Genomic DNA, 25347 nt, shown 5'->3' with positions numbered 1-25347 from the left:
GGCAACGCCATGACAACCAGAGTAGTACCCTCGTTATCTTTTAGCCTGAACTTCCGTTTTCGTGAACTAAATTACATCTGCTGCTTTTCTCGTTGTTTAACTCTCTTATTTTCTCTCTACACACACACATATTCGCCTCCCCTTCCATCTTTTTACGTCCCCTCCCTCCGTGCGCGCGCGCTCCCTCTCTCTCTCTACATCTTCATCTTCTGCCGCTTCAGTCCGACTCCGTTCCCTTTCTTTTCTCCCCTTCTTCGTCACCTCACGTATCTGTACTCATCCTCCCCTGCCCACCTCCTTTCATCAGCTCGTATCCTCTCTTCCATCTAGTCTTTTTTTTGTCTCACCCCTCATCGATACGAACGCGCGTCCTTTCCTAGTTTGCTAAATCCTGAAGCCTCTCTCTCTCTCTCTCTCTCTCCGTCCCACCCCCTTCCTCTTTACGTTCTCCCCCCCTCCCTCCATACTCTATTTTCCTCAATGCTGAAGTCAGTCAAAAGAGATACGCTGAAGAAAAGCGGGGCGAACGGCGGGCGCTGAGAGAGAGAACGAGAGAAGGAGAGAAGCTGGAGGGAGAGAGGGGAGAGGGGGGAACGGGGGTTTGGATACATCTCCACCTGTCTTCTTCTCTCTGCCATGGACTGCCTCTGCATAGTGACCACAAAGGTAAGCCGATTCATTCCGTCTCAACCAGAACGAGACCAGAAGCTGGGATCTGTGGTGTGCGCGCGCGAAGTTTATAGCGTTATTCGCTGGTTCTCCTATGGGAGTGTTCCGTTCCCAGCGATATTCATGGATTCAGCACTTCTTTGTTCTTTTGTCTAATCTTCCGCTCTCACTTTCTCTCTCATCCGAGCTCGTATTTTGAAATCAAATTCCTGCCTGTTTCTAATAGGAGCATCGTGTATTTGCATTCCCTCTCTTGCCTCACTACGCGTTTTTTTTGCGCGCGCATGGACGCGTTCAAAAAAACTGGACGCAACGCAACGGAGACGCGTTTTTTAAAACTTCTTTTTACCTGACTCGATGAAAAAAAGAAAACAGCAAGACGCCTCTGCTAAACTGTAAAAGAGGTCAAGCTAAGTGTGTGTGTAGGCTACATGTGTACAACAATTAAACAATAGCGCAGCGGAACGCGAGAACGCGTCTCGTGTGAACGGAGTTTGAAACTGCGGCTCGCGCTCAATGTGGTGCAGTGTCAGAAATTAACTTTATTTTTTATTCCCCCCCCCCCTTTAATTTTTATCAGGACATTGATTCTTAGTCTAACCATATACAAACACTTAATTTAGTATCAAACAAATGAAATAAATTCTCAGTCTGAACACTTCTGATGGTTCAAATGAACATCAAATAATAAAGTAGCGGCAAAAGTGCTGTGTACTGCCTACTTGCATTGTAGATTTTAATGGCTCGCTGTTTTAAAGAGATAGTTCACCCAAAAATGAAAATTCTGTCATTAATTAGGCCTACTCAACCTCACGCAAGACTTGTGTTAATTTTCGGAACACAAATGAAGATCTTTTTGATTAATTTTGTGAGCTTTCTGGCCCTCCATTGACAGCTACGCAACTATCACTTTGACGCTTCAAAACGTTCATAAAGAGATCGTAAAACTAATCCATATGAATTGAGCGGTTTAGTCCAAAATGTTCTGAAGAGACACGATCGCTTTATATGATGAACAGACTTAATTTAGATTGTATTCACAAATAAACATTGATCAGCGAACATAAATAGATGATCAACCGAACCGGCTTGATGCACGAGAATAAACCTCATTGGTTCTCGCAGGTCAAGCGAACATGCTCGAGCTTCCATTTAACACAACTGCGTGAATAAAATGTATGTGAATAAAAGCCCAAATACAATCTGTTCATCATATAAAGCGATTGAGAAATTTGGACTAAACCGTTCAATATGGATTAGTTTTACGATCTCTTTATGAACGTTTTGAAGCGTCAAAGTGGTAGTTGCGTAGCTGTCAATGAAGGGACAGAAAGCTCTCAGATTTCATCCAAAAGATCTTCATTTGTGTTCTGAAGATGAACGAAAGTCTTAAAGGTTTGGAACAAAATGAGGGTGAGTAAATAATACCAGAATTTTCATTTTTGGGTGAACTAACCCTTTAAGTTTTGGAGTAATTGGGAGTATTGTCTTATTACAGCACTTCAGAAACATTTGACAGCAACAAGGCACTTCAGTGTCTGCATTATCACTCACTCAATAACTTGATGGAATATTATGAAATATTTCAGATGTTTGATAACAAGAACAGTTCAGACCCAAGCATGCTCACACACACACACACACACACACACACACACACACACACACACACACACACACACACACACACACACACACTAAATATCTGGGGCATTTTTGTCAATTTGACTGTCATTTTGGCCTGGAGCCCTGGTTAATTTCTGACCCTGCTGTGGTGCTTCAGACGTGTGATGCTGTCCGTGAGGACGAGGAGGAGGAGGAGGAGGAGGACAAGAAAAGGAAACGAGAGAATAAAGTGAGAGCGATCCGTTAAATTATAGAAAGGGAAGGACATATAAATGTGTGGGAGCCAGAGAACGAGAAGGAAAGCTTTCATTAATAAATGCTCACATGTGATTTGTCATCTAACTGCAGTCAGTGTATGGAGTTGAGACACATCCCACTGCTCCTGACGGCATGTGCCTGTTTGCCCATGTCGTGTTCCTGGCAGAACACTTCCAATGCTTTATGTAACGTTGGCTGGTGCTTTTCTCTCCCGAGCTGGAGTCTGTTCTATCACTTTTCTCTCTCTCTCTCTCATTGTCTTCAGATGGACTCCCACCTTGCATGCTCCTCCTAAACACTATATGACCTCAGTCCCAACAGACCTACTGTATGAGTGAGTCAGAAAGGTACGGAGAGAGAGAGTTGAAGAGAGAAATTAGCGCAGTGCCTGCTTTTGTGTGGGTTGAGATGGAAATGGTGCGCTGGTCTTTGGATGTGCTGTTATTAAAGGGGTCATATAATGCCATTTTTGTACAAGCTAATATGATTCTTTAGGGTCTAAATTAAAAGTTTGTAATATACTTTAATTAAAAATTCTCATTAGTATTGTAAGAAAACACTAATTTTACCTGGTCAAAAACAGCTCTGTTTTCAGCACGCCGTTTCAGTGCATGTGTCTTTAAATGATAATGAGCTTTGCTCACCCCGCCCCTCTGTTCTGTGCGTACACCGTATTAGACATTCTCTGACCGTATCTAACACAATAACCACGTGTTATTCGTTATAAACGTGGGATTATGAATTATATTGAGAACGTCGTACATAGAAAACATGCCGTAATGTACCCTGAGTGTAAACCTTAGACGCATTCATCGTGAAGCCTGCAGCAAGGTTTGCAAATTTCGCAAAGATTAATATAAATACTAATATAAAGGTTAATAAAACATTACACTCACATCTTCTGGAGGTTCAGCAGGAACACGTTGGTACCGATCCGTTTTTTCTCGTTTGTGAAGCTGTCTGGTGTGAAATGATTCGCGCAAACATGAAAGCACAGACGATCGTGGGGAATCCCCGTGAGGGAATCCCCGCGTCAATCCTTTGGGCATATCCCTTCAAAAACAAAACTCAGCCACTGCTTCTTCAACGGCTCGGATTTAGGAACATCCAAATGACTGCTGTGTTCCTTATTACATCTAAGAACAGAACACCACAATCACTTAGACGCCATTCTGCTCCAGCATATCAACAATGGCGGACTACTATGACGACGGCTGTCACAGCTTGCTCAGGGGTGCGTTTCCCGAAAGCATCGTTGGCCAACTATGGTCGCAAGTTCCGTCGTTACCAATAGAGTTCAATGGACATTGCGATGAACTTGCGACCATAGTTGGCCAACGATGCTTTCGGGAAACGCACCCCAGGGCGGGTCTTGTGTTGAAACACGGCTGTCAATCACAATAGCGGGAGGGGCGTACGATCTTATGACGTCACAATATCGAACGGCTTGATTTCAGAGATGGTCAAACATATAGGGAGATTAAAACAAAACCACTGGATGGATTTTTATCATGATAGGATGGTTGTGTACAGGCACTGCCAACAGACATTTCAGTGCAATCAACTTGTAAAAGTGCATGTACCATTATATGACCCCTTTAAAGACCGTATAGTGATTTCAGTAAGGACTCCAATTCTGTGAGGCTTATGGTATGTTTCGTTTTATGTCAAACTAGTGCCTTATAGGGGATAAATGCTTTTTCTTGTTTCATTTTAGCTTTCAATTTTTCCATTTCTTTCTACATGGTCAACTAAAATAAGGTAAAATGTAGTACTTTAGTTTGAAATGTTGGGAAACTTTGTATTATATGGAGCAATAAAGTGTGTGTGTGCGGGGGGGGGGGGGGATCAATTTAAGGCCCGTTCACAAAATAACCCTAACTATAATGATAACAATAAATATATAGTTCTTCAAATCGCTCTTAAGTAAAAGAATAGCATCGCTCACACCACAGCTTATTATCATAACGCCACAGAGAAACAATATCGTTGGAATCTTTTTCAGAACCATTTTTCCAGCTTATGAACGATTAAAACATTGAAAGCCAATCAGAATCCATCCTGCTTTAAAGAACATGAGCATTTAAAGCGGCAGACGACAAAACTTATAATAAACAGAACGCCAAACGCTAATATAGTTATTGTTGTATTTATAGTTATCGTTCTTGGTGTGAACTCCTCAAGAGAAATAGCCAAAAGAGTCATGTGACATCAAGTAAATATATACAGCTGTACACATGCAGCTATAAAACAAATGTAGAGCTTAGATCATTTGGTCTGGGAAGAGTTCATAAATCTTCTTTGCAAATCTGAGGACAGTTTGAGACTTTGTTGAGATATTTTCTAAAACTCTAAATGAGAGTTTTAGAAAATCTAAATCTAAATCTAAAAGAGAGCTCTAAAATCTAAATTTCTGGGCCATGATTATAACAAACAACTGCATTAGATTTTTAGGATGTCCTGAAAGTTTACTCCGGATTCACATTAGTTTCAAAATAGATCCTGGACACCAAAATGATGTTCTTGCCTCAACCGTAGCCTTTCACACATCTAGTATTAATTTAAATGAATGGTTCATATTCATAACCAGCATACATTTTAATGAGCATTAAGTCTGAAGCACAGAATACAATTAGCTTTGTTTATTATGCTTACAATTAAATCATCTGCACTGTAGCCAAACGGCTCATTTAAAGCACTTAGCACCTAGCAAGTGTACTAACTGCATATGCTGATTATTCCCTCTTGAAGTTCTCTTAATTACTAACATTCTCTTACTTAAATGAACAACTTAACCCCGTGTTTTTTTAATCACTATTTCTTTGTTTTTCTTAATTAAACATGTAGTTCTGAAAATCCTCTCATCATTTACTCACCTTTAAGTTGATCCAAACCTGTATGGATTTCTTTCTTCTGTTGAACACAAAAGAAGATTTTTTTTGAAGATTATGGGCCCCATTGACTTCCATAGTATGGAATAATCCCATAATTAAGGCCCATAATCTGTTTGGTTCCCCATATTCTTAAAAAAAAATCTTCTTTTGTGTTCAACAGAAGAAAGAAATTCATACAGGTTTGGAACAACTTTTCTTGAGGATGCATAAATTATGATTTTTGGGTAACCTGTCCCTTTAAGAGATGGTCACAGTGCACTTTTAGTTCCATAAAACATGCATATCTACAATAAACAATAAACAATTGACATTTGTATACAGTGGTATAGCTACTGTACTTCAAATCTTAAAAATAGCCTATACGTTTTAAAAAAACTGTACTTATTGATAATATAATATTAATGAAATAAAAGGCCACTTAAGTGTACTCAAAGAGAGTAAACTTTCACAACTGTTTCTTAACACACTTTTAAAAAGTGCACTTTGCAATAATGTCAAATAAAAAGTTTTACTTTAAAGTAATCATTTTTAAATCATTTTGTTTCATGCTTGAAATAAGTGTTATTTGATATAACATTTAAAGTTACATATTTTAAATGTGCAACATCATTACAGATGTAAAATGTTTGAAAGGTGCCATTATATATGCCATTTCTAATGAAACTTGTGTCATGTATTTAAATATAGCCTGTTATTTAAATACATGACACAAGTTTCATTAGAGATGAGATGACATACATATAAAGATATAATTAAGTCCTGGTCAAAAAGCACTCTAATTGCATTTAATATAAATTTGAACTATTATACATTTTCATTTAGTTGTAAATAACATGGAATTAAGTGTCCGAAAACAATACGTTCAGTTCACACAGTGTTAATTTCACTGTGCTTTTTTGTTCCTGAATCTTGTCAGTGTCCTTGTGTCACTCAGTGAGTCCCATCCTTATTCAGCAATTTTATAACTTTTTGTTATTCCCCGTTTTCTGGTAAAGTTTGTTGTACATTATGTTCCTGTTTCATTGAGTTGCATTGTGGGTGAGTTGTGTATTGTGCCAGCGTACATCTGTGTGTATGCTATGTTTCTTCAGCATGTGTGCTATTTTACAGTTTTTTTGTTTGTGTATAAATGCGTGAGTGTGTGTTGGCTCATCTGTGGCCACAGATGCATGTGAATGTCACTCAGTTCCTGTTGGCTTCATTTGATTTAAGCCTGTTCCCTTGGCAACGGAAGCAGGCGCCTGTTCGTCAGTTGACAGAAGCAGACAATATGAAGTGGGTAGGAAAGATGAGCGAAGAGAACGACAGAGAAGGTTTCTCTGGTATCTAGAGGTGTGTATGTGAAAGCTGATAAGCTGTGTGTGTCAGTGTGCAATCTCTTCCAATGCTTTAGTTTGTTAGTGTGTCTGAAGACGGGCCATTTGTGTGTGTGTGTGTGTGTGTGTGTGTGTGTGTGTGTGTGTGTGTGTGTGTACAGAAGTGGAGGTTTACCCTTTGAAAGCCTCTTCAGTCAGACTGAAACTGGATCTCTCCCTGTGGTGACTGAGATTGAGCCAAATCTGGCTCCACAGAATCTACCTCACATTGACCAATAAATGTCTCTCGCTGTATTTAAATGAACCTTTTTTGTTGCAACACAATATTTACATTTAAATGCAAATGCAACTTACAGTGCATTCAAGACAGTATATTAATTTCCTAAGCCTCAAACTTGTGACCTTGGCGTTGTGAGCGTCGTGCTGTACCAGCGACAGGAACTTGCTGTCTTTGTTGCAAGCATCTGTGCTGCAGGTTCGTAACTTACACTTTGCCTGGGCATAAATGTCTTGATCACGCTGTGAGATGGTTCTAGTTGTGGCTCAAGTTCAAGTTGGAGCTCAAAAAAACAAGTGCCAAGGCCAAATCTGTGGTTCATCCATTTTGATGTTTATACATTTTAGGTCACTTGCATTGAGCCCAAGAAAGCAGTCCTGAAGCAGTTCACTCTTTAACCCTGTAATACCCGGTACACCTTGTATGATTTTGGGCTGTCCCAGACGAAAGATGACCCAGCGTGGCGATTTCTGTGGTCGCGGCTCCTAAACGGTGGTTCTACGTCGTGCAGTGAGATATGTTCAAAAGCCCTATTCGCACGGGATAAGTATTACCTGCTGACCTCTAGTTATTTGTAATAATTGAGGAGGTTGTCTGTGATCTTAATCCCGTGCGAATCGGCCATGCCTGTAATTTGTAAAGTAAAATTTCCCCCTCAAATGATATATATACCATATTTCGCCAAACGCAGAGGTCCTGTGATAATATTAGTCCCGTGCGAATCGGCATCTCTGTGATTTGGCAGGTCGTTTATAATTTTTTGGAGTGGGAATGGAGTTGGAGTGTTTTAATAGTATTTTGGGTGCTGGGTCATATCGCTATACACCATACAACTATACAATTTGCAGAAAGAGAAAGCTGAAAACCATCAGAAGAGCAAAAACAAAAAGATTGATTAGATGGAGATGGATGACGTATAGCAGCATGTGGTAAGGAACATTCTTCTGTTTATGATCATACAGCTAGACCTATAATAACGACAAGACATTTCCAAGCAATAGCCTATTGACGTCATATCCGGGAGATAAGTCAGTAAATTCGAGTAAAATCACAGGCTTCGCTGATCCCGTGCGAATGCGCGGGAGGGGTAATAGAAGGGGTAATTTCTAAATCACACGAGGTCCCCTGATAATACTAATCCAGTGCGAATAGGGCTAAAGACGGCTGTTGTCACGCTCTTGCGACCAAAGATAGCCTGCGATCATTTTTTGAAAGTGTCAGAAATGTATCATGATCATGTGTGTTTGCTGCTACGACCTACAGTACGTATACTGACTAGCCAATATAAATGCAACATGAAATGGTGTATTGATCAACGCGACATGGCGCTAAAACTTAAAATTACTTTCCTTTTATTTGCAAAATTGGCATGCCAAGTTGGTCTCTTCCCTTCGTCCATATTCTCCTCTTTCATTTCCTCCTCTTTATTAATCTATACTAACTTGCTAGCCTGGAAATCCAGACCTAAATCGGAAAGATTAATGGTTTGGCATCGACTAATGAAAATCGGCCAGCTCGAGGCAAGCATTTGAAAATCTCACTGCACACAATTGGATAACACTACGACCAATCACAACAAGCCCCATACGCTTAGCTACCAGCAGAGCTAGCTGGTAGATTAGACTCTTGCTGTATCCGGTTGCCCTTCTTGCAAAGGAAGGATTCGAGCGCCGTCTTCTGTTCCTCTTTTAGATAAAAAGCCAAGTCTAACTCGTTCATTGTAGCGGCCAAAGCCGTTTCAAACAACTGGTGTTCATCCATAGCCATCTTGCAATGTTTACTAATGACTTCGACGTCACAGCGCTGTCGTCTTCTGTTTAGCTCGCCTCTGGCCCGCCTATATCACCCGATGTGATTGGTGCAGCTCGGATACAAGGGCATATTTAATGAGCATCATTACTCGACGCCAGAGTAAACTCGCTGAGCAAATTCAACTTGTGCTCTCACGAGAACTCTGGATTTCCAGGGAACTAACTTGCGCCATACATAGCCCATACGATTCAATAGGTGTCATCATCGCACATACGTCTACATACATGTCGATGTCGTACACAAGTTTATTAGATCCATGTCATACAATGTGATTTGAAATGATCTTATTGGATCTGTTGCAGGCATAACGCCTGACATATGCAATAATAGTCAGAAAAATCTTTGAAATGGAACAGTTTATTGGCACTTAAGACAAAATATGAATAATTTAATTAGCTTTTTTGTTAAATATCATATCAGGCTTTTATGGCTCATATAGTCTTAGAATAGTGACAATATGAAGGATATTGAGGAGGAAAAAAACCCTCAATTTTATTCAGAGGCTCAAATTGAGCAATTTGTGCAGTTGCTGATATTTATATGGCCCAAAAGTAAGATGAAATTCTGATAGCTTGTAAAATCAATGAGATTACTACTAAAACAAATAGCATAATATCAGTTGTCTTTTCATATCTTCCAATAATATTTATTAGTGGGATGATATCTGAATGCTTAGTTTTAAGATCAAAGCTCTGTAGTTTTAAAATGATCCAGTGCAATACAATGATCACTGAGAGATGAACAAATAAACCTTCCTCAAAAGCCTGATGATCATATTTGAGACTCACATGATTTTTCTAAACGATTATGTAGGCCTAGAGATAATCAAGTAAAGTTGCTAAAGTGCAGTCAGTGTTCATTTTGAAATATTTGTTACGGTATAAAAGTTATTCTTACATTTATTTCATAAAAATCAATAAAGATTTCAGAGCAAAAAGACACGTGAATTAGAATTATACTTAAGGCCTTTAACTTGCTAAAAAAGGTCTAAACCATTAATTAGACCACAGAAGGAATGTTGTAGATTGTGTTTTTCAGCAAAAATGATGCATGCTTTACAGGGTTACGCTGCAGTCACATGGTGCATCGGCGTCAACACTTCTCATTTACTTTGAATGGGTGACGTCATGCGTTGCTGAACTGAATTGTGGGTTTCGTTGCATCGTGTCACTAGCGTTGAAAAGTTGAAAAATTACATCGCTTATGCAAATACCCAGATGCTAGTCAATTGCGTATTTGCGTTCATGCAACACCAGAAAAGTAACATGATTGGCTGTTCTTACTGTTGTCAAACTTCAGACACGCCCTCCGTCAAGCGTCGACGCCAACGCCCCGTGTGAATGCAGCGTTAAGATGAAGAGTATTTGGCATCTCTGCCAAACATGGCAATCTGTTAAAGCAATCAGCCCCTTGAAGCTGTGTTTTACAGTGATTTTAGAACAGCTAAGGGACGTTGTTAGCCTAAAACAAGGCTAACAACATTGCTTTTATAACACGGTTACTCCATAAAAGTATTAATTTTAATATTTATTTTATTCATAAAATAAACACCAGCAACAAAAAATATAACGTTATAACACATTTATTCCTCCGCCAAGCAATGCAGTTCCAAAGAGGTTGCCAAGCAACAGTAATACTAATGTAATGCGGTCACAGGTGTGTGTTTGGTGAGTAATTTACAACGGCTTCGAACGCGGCTCAACCAATCAGAATCAAGGACCGGAACTATACGTTTTATAATTATATTTTTACTTATTAAACGAAGATCCACAATGCATACAATATTAATTCACCCAAAAATTAAACATCTGTCATCAATTACTCGCCCTCATTCTGTTTTAAACCCATTTTTCCATGGAATACAAAAATAAAAGTCATGAAGAATGTTCTGGCTGCTCATTCCCATGCAACTAAAGCATACAGTGTGACACAATTCCTCTGAAGTCTTATGTTAGCTTTGTGTGAGGAACAGACCCAAATGAATTCCCCATAATCTTTCTCTCTGCCACAGCTCTCAAAATCCATTCACACTTCCACATATTCAATCTTGGCATGTTGTGTTTGGACTTGAGTTTGATGTAAAACCTGCCAGACCGACATGTGTTTGAATAGGAATTTGAAGTTTGAATCTGCATTTGAGTTTGAATTTGTGTATTATTTAAGAATTGTTTTACTGTTATTTTTTTTTAACAATATAATTTGTTAAATAACATATTTTTTGTTTATGTTGTGCTGGCTGATATACCAACATTGTCCTTTACTGATTCCACTAAAGAAATTATACAATTCAGTCATTGCAGTTAGACTTGGCTAATTTAATCCATGAGTGCAAGTGTCTGGTAACAGGGCGTTACTGGGATAAAGGGAGTAGCCTAGTATTCGACTGGTCATATGATCTCGTTGTATGCTCCCTATGAGGCGTACTCCAGGTAAAATAAAACCGCTTTTTAGTGGACTACTGATATGAGTCTTCATCTCAGGGGAATAATAGCAACAGCAAACCGCTTTAACGACACAAAAGTGAGTCAGTAATGACAGAATTTATGTCTGAGTGAACTTTCCTTTGAACAATTGGTTTGGGATCAGCGCATATTCATTTCTGAGCTGATTAATTAGGCCACATTCTTTAGACAGTTTCAGACAGAACCAGATGCTGATGAAAGGTGTACTTGGATGGCTGACCTTCAAACAAAAGCACCTGTTAAAAAAAATAAAAATAAATTATACTTTACAAGTACAGCAGGTGTATGTTAAAATCCTTGAGCAGAACCATCATTTACCCCCCCCCACCCCCACCCCCACCCCCACCCCACTGAATAAACAAACTTTTACAGCAGAACGTTTTATTCAGATTAGTTTAATTTGATCTCTTCAAATGTCTGACCCTGACTCGTATTTAGAAGAGTAAGGGGAGAAAAGAGTGAAAGTGGTTTTCGGAGAGATTTCTGGAGAGTTTAACAGATTTTGTTGTCGGTAATGATGGAGATTGTTAAACAAGTGCTGTTTGAGATGGTGACGGGCAATCTCATTTATCCACAGCTAATTTGACACAAACAGCCAAAATCCACCCAAAAAATGTCAGCCATCACAAGGCTTATTTATTTCATGCTAGTAAAACTGTGAGTGAGATTTTTTTAAACGAAACGGGCAGTTCAGTTTTGATTTTACATTTGATTTAAGAAGAGTTAGGCCAGAAATATATGCAAACTAAACACAAAAGTGAATGCTTGACTAAAGTGCGGTTCATGTTGAACACTAGAAGACCTTGCTAAAAATCAAAGACACTTTAGCAATACTTATTATGGAATTTAAAAAAAGATACCTAAGATGTACTAAAGTGCAAACTGAATGTAATGTAAAAAAATGATCGTGATTTTAACGGTCAAAGACTGTAAAAATGCTACAGTGAAAAACTGTTAATTGGTTAACAGAAAGTTTCCTTACTATATACGGTAAACAACTGTGATAGATCTAACGGTACATTTAATTTAAATTTACTGTAAAATAACGTACAGTAACATAAATATGTAAATAACGTAACATAAATACAGTTTTTGGAAGTGAAAAAGAACAAGTCACTGTATAATTTACTGTGAAAAAACGTAAATGTAAACGTAATGTTCCCACAATTCGCTGCGTGACACTTCACATTTGATGTATTTTTGTTGAAATAACTTCTTGTTAAATTAATGTTAATTGCATTTTTTAAAATTTCATGTGTGTTACCATGATGGTGTTTAATGTTTGTGTGAATTTGCAGCTTCTATATAGTATATTAACGTTCTTGTGAAAGAGTTGCTTGTGATGAGCTTTAATTCATCATGTGATTTTTCATCACCACTGTGATCGGTGGTTGTCAGTGTATAACTATGGTACAAAACAGATATTAATACTTCAATAGGTCAGTAAATTAACATTATATCAGATAATTAAATACGGTTTATTACTGTAAATTTAAGTAAAGTCTGTAAAATCTAAAATGTTGCTACCGGATTTTTTACGGTAAATTTCTGGCAACCACAGCTGCCAGTTTTTTACCGTAAATTGAACAGATTTTTTTTTTACAGTCTAACCATAAGCATTTCGTCTTTTAACTTGTCTTTCATGTGTAGTTGACCTGAAAGAGAACTGACCATATAGGAGGAGGCAGGTTATGTTAATGTTTGAATAGCTATATGGAAGCATTAACAAGTGTTGAGAGCTAGGCAGAAGGCAAGATTTTGAGTGAATAATGACTTGAGGCTTTTACACAAGACTGAAGAAACTGGGTTAATTGCCTAAAACTGGATGAAAGATTCACACTCACAGATCTAACTGCCTGTTTGAGTGATTCATTTGCTAAAAATGAGATAGGCCAGTTTAAGCGTTTATTGAACATTACACTGAGCCATGCAATGTCTTCATTTTTTAAATAAGCTTATTCACAGGATAGCATACATTAATCAGCTGATGCATCAATGAGTGATGTGATAAATAATAAAAAAGGAAGGAAACAGTTGACTTGAGGATTCGGCATGAAGAACAAAGGTAATATCTTCCTCTTAGGATGTTATCTTTAAATATATTGATCACCAATATGCAAACTAATGACCATTTTCCAAAACACTTTCCTCGACTTGGACAAAGAGATGGTGTTGCTCCGAATCACATATTCTTGCTCTTTGTAGTACCAGGAAAAGACAGAACCCGCTTATTCAGGAATGAACCCTCTTATTATCAAGTATTTCTTCATGGTATAGGGTTCTTGAGTTGCTTGAGATGTTTGGGAATTAAAAAGGTACATGCTATTAACCCTTTAACTGCCCCACCAAGAAAAAGGCATTTAAAAAAAAATTTGTTTGCATTTCTTATCTACTTATGTCGCTAGTAACCACAATCAATCTCTTTTTTTTTCAACACATCCCATAATTTAAAAAATATCGACCTCTACCAAATGGTTGAGATGGCACTTAAAGGTAAAAGAAATTGTATACACATTTTCATATGAACTGAAAATATGAACTATAATACTAATTTATTTAAAAACATAATCAAAATAAAATATTTTTGTATATTGAATCTTCTTTATTTATTGAAGTATGCCATTACATATTTCAGGTTTTCATTTTAACAGGAAATTATATGTTTTTTTTTTTTTTTTTTTACAATAAACAAAAATAAATAACACAAATAACTAAAAGTAACAAAACCAAAGACATTACATTCTTTCTGCATTCAAAAAAAAAAAAAAAAAAAGATAGTAATATAATGGCATTTTAGGCTTTTATGTTTCAAGAAACACGCCGTCAAGTGTGGTAGGATTTTTTTTTTCTTTGCCCATCATAATTTATGATCTAATCTTGATAAAACACATATTGTCAGAAAGGTCTGAGTCTCAAGGTTCCATATTTTGTGACAGAAGTGATATCTGGACAGAAATTTATTAATTTGTTAGACAGAATGCATACAATTAAATTCAATGGAATGTATGTCACCCGGTGGCTATTTTTGGTAATACTCCTAAACAAAATCTTTGTGATATCAACTTCAAATTTGGAACTCAACTTGGTTAGATATGTGGCTTTGATTTTATAGTAATTTTATAGTAAAAAATATTTTGTAAAATATATATTTTATATAAAAGAAAAAATATTAAGTACAGTATATTTGAATTACTGTAAATTTAAACTTCCATTACTTTTTCATACTTTCATTTTTTGAAGTGCTTTCACTTCAGCAATAATCTGCTGAGTGTTTTCTTTAAAACAAGACCAAACTTTGGTCTATATTCCAAAGCATTCTTATTAGTGCATTTTAATGTCCATGACAGTTTATTATGACCGCCGCTAGCGTAGCTAGCGAAAGCGGTCATATAGCCTAGGGATTGTCAAAGTTTTTTTTTTTTTTTTTTTTCGTCATCTACTGAATTTTTCGTCAACGATACCAGGGACACCGAAACACCGGGGAACATGAAATTTGGTGGGCATGTAGCCCCACTAGACTTTTACGGAAAAATTTCGTTTGGTCCCCGGGGGCCACTCCCCCCCCGCACTGGGCCCCCCCAAACCCAAAAAATGCAGTTTTTCCTAAATAACTACTTGAACCGTGGCACCGAGGATGAAGAAATTTTTATGGTATGTTGGTCTTAAGGGCCCACATCAACCTAGCCCATAATCACTCATTTGTGATTTGCGCCCCTCCCATAAAAAATTAAAATGCAATATTACTCTACTTTAATCGCCCCTATCTTCAGTTGAGATGTTCAGAACTGCACCATATTTCATGTGTATGATTAACTTGACATCCTCTGGGGGTATGCTAAGTTTCGTAGAATTTCATCCATGGGGGGGGGTATAAAATAAATTCATTTATGTGCACATTTAGTGACTGTACACTCATCGGCCTGTAGATGGTGGTGTTGAGCGAAGGGTTGCTGGTTTAGGATGATACTGTCACTAAGGTTGCCAACTGTCCCGAATTAGGCGGGACGTCCCGTATTTTGGGCCTAATTTATTTGTCCCGTGCGTGACCTCCCGTGTCCCGTTTTTTGACAAGCTGATAAACCACTGACTGATACAACAGCAACAGCAGCAGTGCTGACCACGACACTTGAGAATGATCACCGACACCTGTCATCATCCAATCACAGCTTTTTTTAATCACTGTTTTGAGACAAATCAATGTTTGATTTGCGAACATCCTCTGCCGTCTGGTCGCTTCCGCTTCAAGCCGGACTCGTCTCGCGCTAACGGTAATTTCCTTTCACTGTCCACGTTTTGATTTCGGCTAATCAATTTTGGCGAATGCAAACAACGTGATTATTGTTCATGAGTCTAACATCCAGCCACGCAAGAAAACATGTAATCTACCTGAGGGAATAATATGCTCAAAAAACATTTCTGATTATTATTAATGTTTTAAAGCTTTTAGAAAGTACATAGAAAGCTTTTGTAACATTATCTTAACTGTCACTTTTGATTAATGTAATGCATCCTTGCTGAATAAAAGTAGGCAATTACTTTCTTTATTTTTTTCCCCAAAAAATAATCTTACTAACCCCAAACTTTTGAACTGTAAGCCTAGTGTATAATGTTAAAAAAGCTTTCTATTTTAGATAAATGCTGTTATTTTGAACTATGGTTTGTTTGTAATGTGACTTTTTTCATGTATGACATTAAAATTATTTTTAGAATTAAATACATAAATAGGTTAAGCAATACAAATGTGTTTATGTCTGATAACCTTTTAAACACAAACTTAACTGCAGACACTGAAATGACGTACACTGTTAGATACAGTACAAATATTTTGAGTGTCCCTCATTTTCCTATAAATAACCACGATTGTCCCGCATTTTCCTTTTCTGAAGTTGGCAACCCTAACTGTCACACACACACACATGCAGGAATACAAACAAACGCAAGCATGCACACACACTGACATCCACAAGCACAGACACACACACATACAAATCCACATGCACAGACACACACACAAACACACACGCGCACACACATGTACGCACGCATACATACACGCACAGACACACACACACACACACACACACACAGACACAAACACACACACATACACACACACACACAGACAGACATGCACATACTACTACTTTTTTTAGGTATATACACAAACACGCAATACAGCCAAATTGCTCCACGTCATTTATTTTTGTGGAAAGCCAGTGCAGGCCTGAGCGGCGGTCATATTTTGTACCGCCATGCGGTACATCTAGTTATGTAACAAATCAACCATTTGGTTGAGCATGTTTTTGAAAAATTATTAAAAACATACTAAAGTTTTTTCATGGTACCAAGTAACATAATTTTGTAAAGTTAGGGCTCTTACTGTGTCATATGTCAAAAAAATATGCTTACCTTGCAAAATTTCACCAAAAACAGTTCACATGGCAGGAGTGATTTTTTTGTTTCTGAAATCCATGTTTGAGGAAGTGATGTGACAAGTGCTGTTGATTGACACTGTGACATCTAGTGGATTTCTTTTTGGCATAACATACCTCAACCAGATGGTAGAGATGGCTCAATCAGCTTGAGTTAAGTTATGTACTCCTCTCAATAAAATATAGAGACTCAAAATGTGCTCAACCATTTGGTCGAGCAGTCCTTCAGATCCTTTGTCAGACTGAGAAAAAGCCACATATTCCTTTTTTGTTTAAAGCATCACTGCATTTAAACTTCTCTAGAGAACCATAGTCTGATTCTTAAACGTTAATAATATTCTCCTAAAAAGGTTCTTCCATGACATCAGGCAGTAAAACCATTTTTGAAACTTTTATTTTGTAGAGTAGAAAGATAAAGATGTGCCTCGATACAATATTCACATTAACCTGTCTGCAAATATTCCTCCATCTGGTTGATTCCTGAAGGCAGAGTAGATGTTTAGATGATATCTCATAATCTTTTGCATGCATTTGGGTGGATGACTGAAAGAATAAAAGCGTTCTCTGACAGAGCAGTTGAAAGAAGTCAGTTGTATTTATGTTACATTTACAACTGAACGTTTTTCATCTGACAAATAACCACTCTAGTCATTACAGATTCATTTGGTTCTATCTAAAAGTTCAAAACTTGAGTTTGCTCCAACTACACAAACTGTACAAACTATACAAAATACACAGTTGTAGTATAGTAGTATAAATTAATAAGGACAGTATAATGACAGTAACTTATAACTTTGTGGGTCCCTGGAAAACACAATAGTCCTTCCTCATTCTCTACTTGCCCCTCAGAAAATGTGTGGCAGACCTTATAAACATTAAATGAATAATACAGTTTGATTAATAATCATCAGTTTTATTCAATGCCTACCAAATAAACTCAGCTAACTAGTGACACTATGTTCACATGGTATAGACAGAGGATAACTGCTATTCATGTTCGATTATACTACTAATTCTAACGAAGTACAATGTTAAAAATGTATTAGTAAATGTAGATATTAACATTAACCTAGATTAATAAATGCAGTAAAGTATTGTTTATTGTTATTTCATGACACCTAATAATGCATTAACTATTATTACACTACAGGGCTGTTGAAGTTTTGATTCTTATTGGTTGACCAACGTTCTAATGTGTGCAATTATTTTCTAGTAAATGCACAGCTAAAGTATAGTTAGAGGCAAGTCTTGACCGCATTACTTTTCCATATCACAAAGACACTGACCAGGCAAATAAATATAACAAACATAGGATAAAAATGACCAACTATTTCCATGTTTTCCCAACAAAATTATGTTTCATTATGTTTGGAAAGCACACTCTCTTTCTCCCACTCTCTCTCCCATTCAACACACACATAAATTAGTCCAGACATGCACACAGAAACTTGTCATGACATTTCTCAGTATCGGTAGTGTTGTTGTTTTTGAATCAGTTAAACTTACAGCTTTCGCTATGAGTAGAGACGCTGCTGCCGAACACACACAGACTCAGGTCACTCCGTTCTGGGTCGTGACCGCATTACCACCTCGGGTGTGCATTATTTTTCGAATAATTCAACGGCCTGTCGCCAATTATTCCTTACTTAAAGTATTAACCTTTATTGAAAAGCTAAACCTACCTCAAAACACTTACACTGCAGTAAAAGTGACAACTAGCCCTGGAAACCACTATATCATTCATAAAAATAAAGCTTCCAAAAGGGGGTTTTCATGCAGCGTTAGAAGAACCATTTTGGGTTCCCAAATAACCTTTCAGTGATCCTGTTACAGTAATGTTCAGTTTGTTTTAGGCCAAGTCCACACATACACAGGTATTTTAAAAAACAACAAAAAAAAACTGTATGAAAATGCAAAAACACGCTATGAAGCGCTGTCAAGAGCATGCCAAACCAACAGGTGGTGATATAACCCTATCCGTAAAGCCATGTTGGCTAATCAGAAGCCTAAAAAGCAATATAATAGGCCTATGTCACACTTCCTGCTTCCGGAACGCGGAGTAGGGATTCAGAACTTCCGGTCAACAGTATTTCTCCATAAGGATTTAGATCAGGGGTCACCAAACTAAAGCCCGCGGGCCGACTCAGGCCCGCCACCCCCCTTTGACTGGCCCCCCAGCCACTCTGCCCCCCACTACTTGAACCGGCCCTATGAGGCAATCCCCAAAAGTCGTCATGGACGGTACGTCATGGTACGGGCGTCACAGTTTGGGGCATACATTTACACGGAGAATACACGGTATAAAAATAAATAAAACTTGCGTGCAATTTAATTAATGTAATGCGGAACTACTGTTAGATACGCGGATTCTTGGGACACCTAATCTGTAGCTCCGCCTTAGCTCTGAAGCTCTGAAGCAGGCTGCGATGTAAAGATTGCAATGCTGGAATATGTTGAGAGAGAGTGTGGGCGCGATCGAAAAGTCGTAAAGTGTTTACTTATATTTGTGTGTGTGTGTGTGTGTGTGTGTGTGTGTGTGTGTGTGTGTGTTTGTGTGTGTGTGTGTGTGTGTGTGTGTGTGTGTGTGTGTGTGTGGCGCGGCCGCGATCGAACAGTGGAAACATAAAAACATACTCCGTCATTTAGTTTATGCAGGACATCATTCAAACTACAAAGTGTTTAAGTTACTGTTAATTACATTTTTAAGGAAAACAAATATATTAATCTGAAATGTAGCAGATTAATTTTCAATTAATTCAGGTACAATTACCAAACATATCAAGGTATTTTTATTAATTGAATTAATGAACTAATTATATAAAACTATTGTCAGTGCACTACAAATAAACTGGTTCTATGCCTTTACTTTATTAATAAAACTTATTTAAAAAAAAATACAAGGCTTAAGACATTTATTTTTCTTTTGGTGGTCCAGCCTGAGACATACACAAGCCTTCTGCATTTTTGTTTTGCTTTTCCCTTCATTGTACCCAACCGTGATGTCTGAACCGAGGTATGAACCGAACCGTGACTTCTGTGTACCGTTCCACCCCTAAAAGAGAGTGCAGAGTTTTCAAAGAACAGTGGACCAACGATTATTTGTGAAGAATAACTTTAAATAAAACAAAGTGTGAAGACTCGATTACAACTTTTGCAAACCACTAGTAAAGACAAATATGTGCCAGGAATCAAGTGTTGATATAGTAGTGTGGATATAGTAGTGGGGATGGCTGTGCCAGGCTAGTAATCTCTACTACACAATGAGGCCTGCTGGTGGTCATTCTGGTCTGGGTCATACAATTCTATGTTATATAGCTGACTCGGCCCCGGCCCCCCATCACAGTCAGGAACGATAATGTGGCCCCCAGAGAAAAAAGTTTGGTGACCCCTGATTTAGATTATCAGCCATAATGTCTAAACCATCCGAGGTAGACTGACCAGGAGCTGTGAGGTTGTGAAACGAAGGTTTTTACTCCTGTAGAAGCTATAAGTTCGTATGAAATCAACTTTGTTTTAAGAAAAACATGTTTTATCCGCAATCTTATGAAAAAAAACTACACTACCCACAATCCTAAGCGTAGCAGCAACGTCTGCTGATTGGTCCAACTTGCTGTTACCATAGAAACGTTTACCTAACTGGCGAACGGCCCGCCGCTGTTGTTGTAGTGTACCGGTGTTGTGCTGAATTTCGACCCCCTGCCAAATTATTACCCCCCTCGTTAAAGTCAGTACCTGATTGCCTAATCCTAACCCCACCCCTAATCCTAACCCCTCCCCCACAACTAATCCTAAACCTACCAATACTAGGGGGGTAATAATTTGGCGGGGGTCGAAATTCGGCACAACACCGGGTTGCTCTGCGTCAGGACGTAGACAGCCATAACTCAGCTTTCACGCTTTTCCACTTGAGAGTTTTCATTTACCATCCGAACGTACTTGGTTACTTACGTAACCTCGATTCCCTTAGAGATAAGGGAACGAGTACTGCGTTGCAAACGCTGTGGGAAAACTCCTTTTCTCGAGAATATTGAAGCCTTTATTTTAAAACGCATTGCTGCAGCACATGCGAGAGCTAGAAGCTCGCGTGAGCGTGCTGATTGGCTTGTGCAAAGCAACTGCACGAACCAATGGCGGATGAGCAGAGGAGCGCGGACCAATCAGGGCGCTTGGCACTCTGCCAGAGTCAAGCGCGCGAAACCGCACGTGACAGAAGAGTATAAATATACAGAGAATCCGCCATTTGACAGGTTTAAATCGACTGAAGCGAAAAGACACCTGCCATAAGAGACAATAGCACGGCAAGGCAACGCAGTACTCGTTCCCTTATCTTTAAGGGAACCGAGGTTACGTAAGTAACCAAGTACGTTCCCTTACGAGAACGTTCTCTCGTACTGCGTTGCAAACGCTGTGGGAACACTATTTAAAACGCTGTGCTTGTCGTCTTTGGCCAATCTGACTCACCGAGAGCTCCAGGAAGTACAGAATAGCCTAGGATAAAGAGACCGAATCTTCGGGCCCTTAGATATCCAAACAGATAAAAGCTGGGCCAAGGGCCAGTCTTAAGAGTCCCACAACTCAAGATGACAACCAGTGTCTGAGTCAAAAACTAGTCTGGGTCCACAGAGCCAGCGTTAGATAGAGACAACTCATGCCTGCAAGGCAGGTACCATAGAGGTTTAAAGATGCGGACGGAACGGACCAGCCGGCCGCCGCATAAATATCCTACATAGGTATTTCCGTAACTAGTCTGGGTCCATAGAGCCAGGGCCTAGATAGAGAGAATTCGTACCTGCGGAGCAGGGACTTTTGGGTTGTAATGTTTCACAGATGTGGACGAAACGGACTAGCCGGTCATCGCACGAATGTGCCAGAAGGAATGTCAAAACTAGCCTGGGTCCGCAGAGCCAGAGCTTAGATAGAGAGAACTCGTGCCTGCAGAGCAGGAACTTCTAGGTTGTAAAATCTCACAAATGAGGACGGGACGGACCATCCGGTCGCCGTACAAATGTCCTCGATAGGAACACCACTCGACCAGACCCACGAGGAGGCGATGCCTCTCGTGGAGTGAGCTCTAACACCTATGGGACATGTAAGGCCCAGTGAGGTGTAGGCCAGAGCAATGGCATCCACTATCCATCTGGACAGCGTGAGCTTCGTGACGGGAAGACCTTTGGTTCGGCCCCCGAAACAAACAAAAAGCTGTTCAGACTGTCTGAAAGAGGCTGAACGCTCTAAATAAATTGTCGAAGCTCTGACAGGGCAGAGAGTGAGAGCATCACTGAACTCTTCTGAAGCGGGAAGAGCTGACAGAGAAATAACCTGGGCTCTGAACGGAGTTGAGAGCACCTTAGGAATATATCCATGTCTTGGCCTAAGGATGACCTTAGAGTCATTGGGGCCGAATTCCAGACAGGAAGCGCTAGTAGAGAGCGCCTGTAAGTTACTTACTCTCTTGACTGACGCCAGTGCCAACAGCAGGGCGGTTTTCAGGGAGAGAGGTTTTAGATCGGCTGACTGAAGTGGTTCAAAGGGAGGTCCCTTAAGAGCCCGTAGAACCAAAGAAAGGTCCCATGCTGGGACAGATGGCGGCCGAGGCGGGTTAAGCCTTCTGGCGCCCTTAAGGAAGCGAACTATAAGGTCGCATTTTCCTAAGGAGGCTCCGGCTTCCAATACATGCTGTGCAGCAATGGCTGCTACATATACCTTGAGAGTGGAGGGGGAACGACCCGCATCCAGCATCTCTTGGAGAAAGGATAGCACTCTTGGTACTTCACAAGTGTGTGGGTCGAGGTTTCGAGCTAAACACCAGCTGGAAAACACTGACCATTTATGGTGGTAGAGGCGTCTGGTAGACGGAGCTCTAGCCTCCTTGATCGTGTTCAGGACGCCCTCTGGGAGGTCCTGGGGTACCCGTTGAGTGGCCAAGCGTGTAGGGCCCACAAATCGGGACGGGGATGCCAGATGGTCCTGTTGGCCTGAGCCAGGAGGTCGCGCCTCACTGGGATTGGCCAAGGGTCTGTCACAGACAGCCGTATCAGCTCCGGGAACCAAGATTGGGTTCGCTAGAGGGGAGCTATCAGGAGCACTGCGCATTTCGTGTCTCTGATCCGTTCGATGACCTGAGGGAGCATCGAGACCGGAGGAAACGCATAGAGGGGGAGGTTGGGCCAGTCGTGGGCCAACGCATCCTTGTTCTTTGAAAAGAAGATTGGGCAGTGACGATTGTCTTCTGAGGCGAAGAGATCTACTTCTGCCTTCCCGAAGACCTCCCAAAGTAGGAGAACCGTCTGAGGGTGGAGAGACCATTCCTCTGGGGGAACCTTGCCCCGAGAGAGCATGTCTGCTCCTGTGTTCAACGTGCCCGGCACGTGAGCTGCCCTGAGCGAGCGCAGATTGGTGTGAGCCCATAACAGTAGCTGGGTGGCTATGGCAAGCAGGATGCGGACCTGAGGCCGCCCTGGCGATTTATGTAAGATACCACTGACATGTTGTCCGTCCGGACCAATACGTGGTGTCCAGCCAGGTATGGGAGGAAGGTTTTCAGGGCCAGAAAAACTGCCCTCATTTCGAGGCAGTTGATGTGTAGGCGTCTCTCCGAGCTCGACCAGAGGCCGGAGGCAGGCCTGCCCTCGTACAGGGCTCCCCAACCTGAGTTGGAAGCGTCTGTTGAAATCACCCTCCTCTTGGAGACAACCCCCATACTCACGCCCTGCTGAAACCAGCTGGCGTTCGTCCAAGGGGCCAGGGCTTGAACACAGCTCTGATCCACCTTGATAATCAATCGGCCTGAGTGCCAGGCCGGGGTGGCACCTGAGGTGCTAGCCATAGCTGAAGAGGACGCATGCGCAGTAGGCCTAGTTGGAGTACTGATGATGCTGAGGCCATAAGGCCAAGGATCCTCTGAAACGTTCTGAGGGGTGCATGAGAGCCCTCTGTGAACGATGCGGCGAGCCGCTGAATCGATAGAGCACGGGCCGGGGAGGGCCATGCTCTCATAAGAACGGAGTCGAATACTGTCCCCAGGAACATGATACGTTGGCTGGGTGACAGAATACTCTTCGAAAAATTCACCTTGAGCCCTAGACATTCTAGATGGCTGAGGAGCCAGGCTTTGTGAGTATGTGACTCCGCCTCTGACTGAGTCAGAATGAGCCAGTCGTCGAGGTAGTTTAGAATGTGCATTCCCCGCTGTCTCAGGGGGGAGAGAGCTGCATCCATGCACTTCGTGAATGTACGAGGTGCCAGTGTCAGTCCAAACGGTAGAACCGCGTACTGGTATGTCCGCCCCTCGAAGGCGAATCTCAAGAATGGCCTGTGGTGGGGATTCACTTGAATGTGAAAGTAAGCGTCTTTCAGATCTACTGAGAAAAACCAGTCGCCTGGGCGAATTTGCGCCAGTATATGTCTGGTCGTGAGCATCCTGAACGGCCGTGACATGAGAGCCTTGTTCTGATGTCTGAGATCTAAAATGGGCCTCAGGCCGCCGTCTTTCTTCGGAACGAGAAAGTAACGGCTGTAAAAGCCTGACTCGCTTAGAGAAGGGGGAACCTTCTCGATAGCTCCTTTTGCTAGCAGACTTAACACTTCGGTGCGGAGGACATGACACAGTGTGCTGCTGACCGAGGTTTGACATGTTGCGGCCCAGTGCTTGAGCAGTGGTCTTCGTGGCCCTCAGCGCCAAATCTGTAGCACTCCTGAGGTCTTTGAAGGTGTCTGGGTCCGGGCCAGACTCGTCCATAGTGCGGAGGAGCTTAGCTTGAAACACCTGCAGGGTCGCCATAGCGTGGAGTGCAGAGGCGGCTTGACCGGCGGCAGCATAAGCGCGGCTGGCGAGAGCCGAAGTAGTCCTGCACGGCTTAGAGGGGTGCACGGTTTTAGCCCTCCAACTCCCAGCAGTGTGCAGCGACCGCTTCCTCTAATGGAGGGAGAGAAACATACCCCTTCTCTTCAGCGCCGTCGACAGTGGAGAGCGTTGAAGAAGCTGAAGAGCGCGTTCGCGCTGAAAAGGGCGCGCGCCAGCTCTTAGTGAGCTCATCATGGACCTCGGGCATAAAGGGGGCGGCACGCTGACGAGGGGCCTGTTGGCGCCCCGGCAGGTACCATTCGTCGAGGCGGCTTTTGGTAGGCTCAGCTGGGGAAAGCCAGTCGAGTCCCAGTTCTCCGACAGCGCGAGACATGACACGGAAGAGTTCGGCGTCAATGCTCGCTCGAGTGTCAGTGGGATCCAGCTGAGAGAGAGGGGCGGGGTCCGCGGAGCCCGACCATTCCTCACTTTCAGATGCCGCCATAGAAACAGCGTCGTCCAGTTCTTCTGCTGATAAACCGAAAGAGACGAGACCTGCCGCTTCATAAGAGGGGCGTTGGTCGCTCTGGGAGAACAGGACTGGAGATGAAGGCGTGGGCGAAGCGTGCGGGGAGAGACCCGGCGTGCATTCGTCAAGATGAGCGCGTTCAGGAGGCCTCTGGTCGCGCCGCTTCTTCCTACGGGGCTCACGGGGCGCCGAAGATGGAAGGTGGGCGGGAACACTCAGCGAGGCGGCGGAAGATCTGGCACGGAGCGTGGCAACAGGCATTCCGTCGCAGTGAAGGCAGCCGCCTTTA

At 41.2% G+C, this 25347-nt stretch overlaps 1 protein-coding gene across 1 annotated transcript in view; it reads left to right on the top strand.

The window, feature by feature from the left end:
• Window positions 1–636: 636 nt before the first annotated feature.
• dlg4a (discs, large homolog 4a) overlaps window positions 637–25347 on the top strand; it is a gene marked incomplete at its 5' end in the record, with an annotated part of 201387 nt that continues 176676 nt past the window's right edge. The window contains one exon of the mRNA XM_081365833.1: window positions 637–666. Within this exon, the coding sequence (XP_081221959.1) occupies window positions 637–666 (30 nt within the window). The remainder of the gene's footprint in view (window positions 667–25347) is intronic.

This window comes from Scardinius erythrophthalmus (assembly GCF_964197995.2).
Source record: "Scardinius erythrophthalmus genome assembly, chromosome: 5".
Classification (NCBI taxonomy): Eukaryota; Metazoa; Chordata; class Actinopteri; order Cypriniformes; family Leuciscidae; genus Scardinius; species Scardinius erythrophthalmus.
Note: the sequence above shows the minus strand (reverse complement) of the source record. Positions and strands in the feature narration are given on the sequence as shown.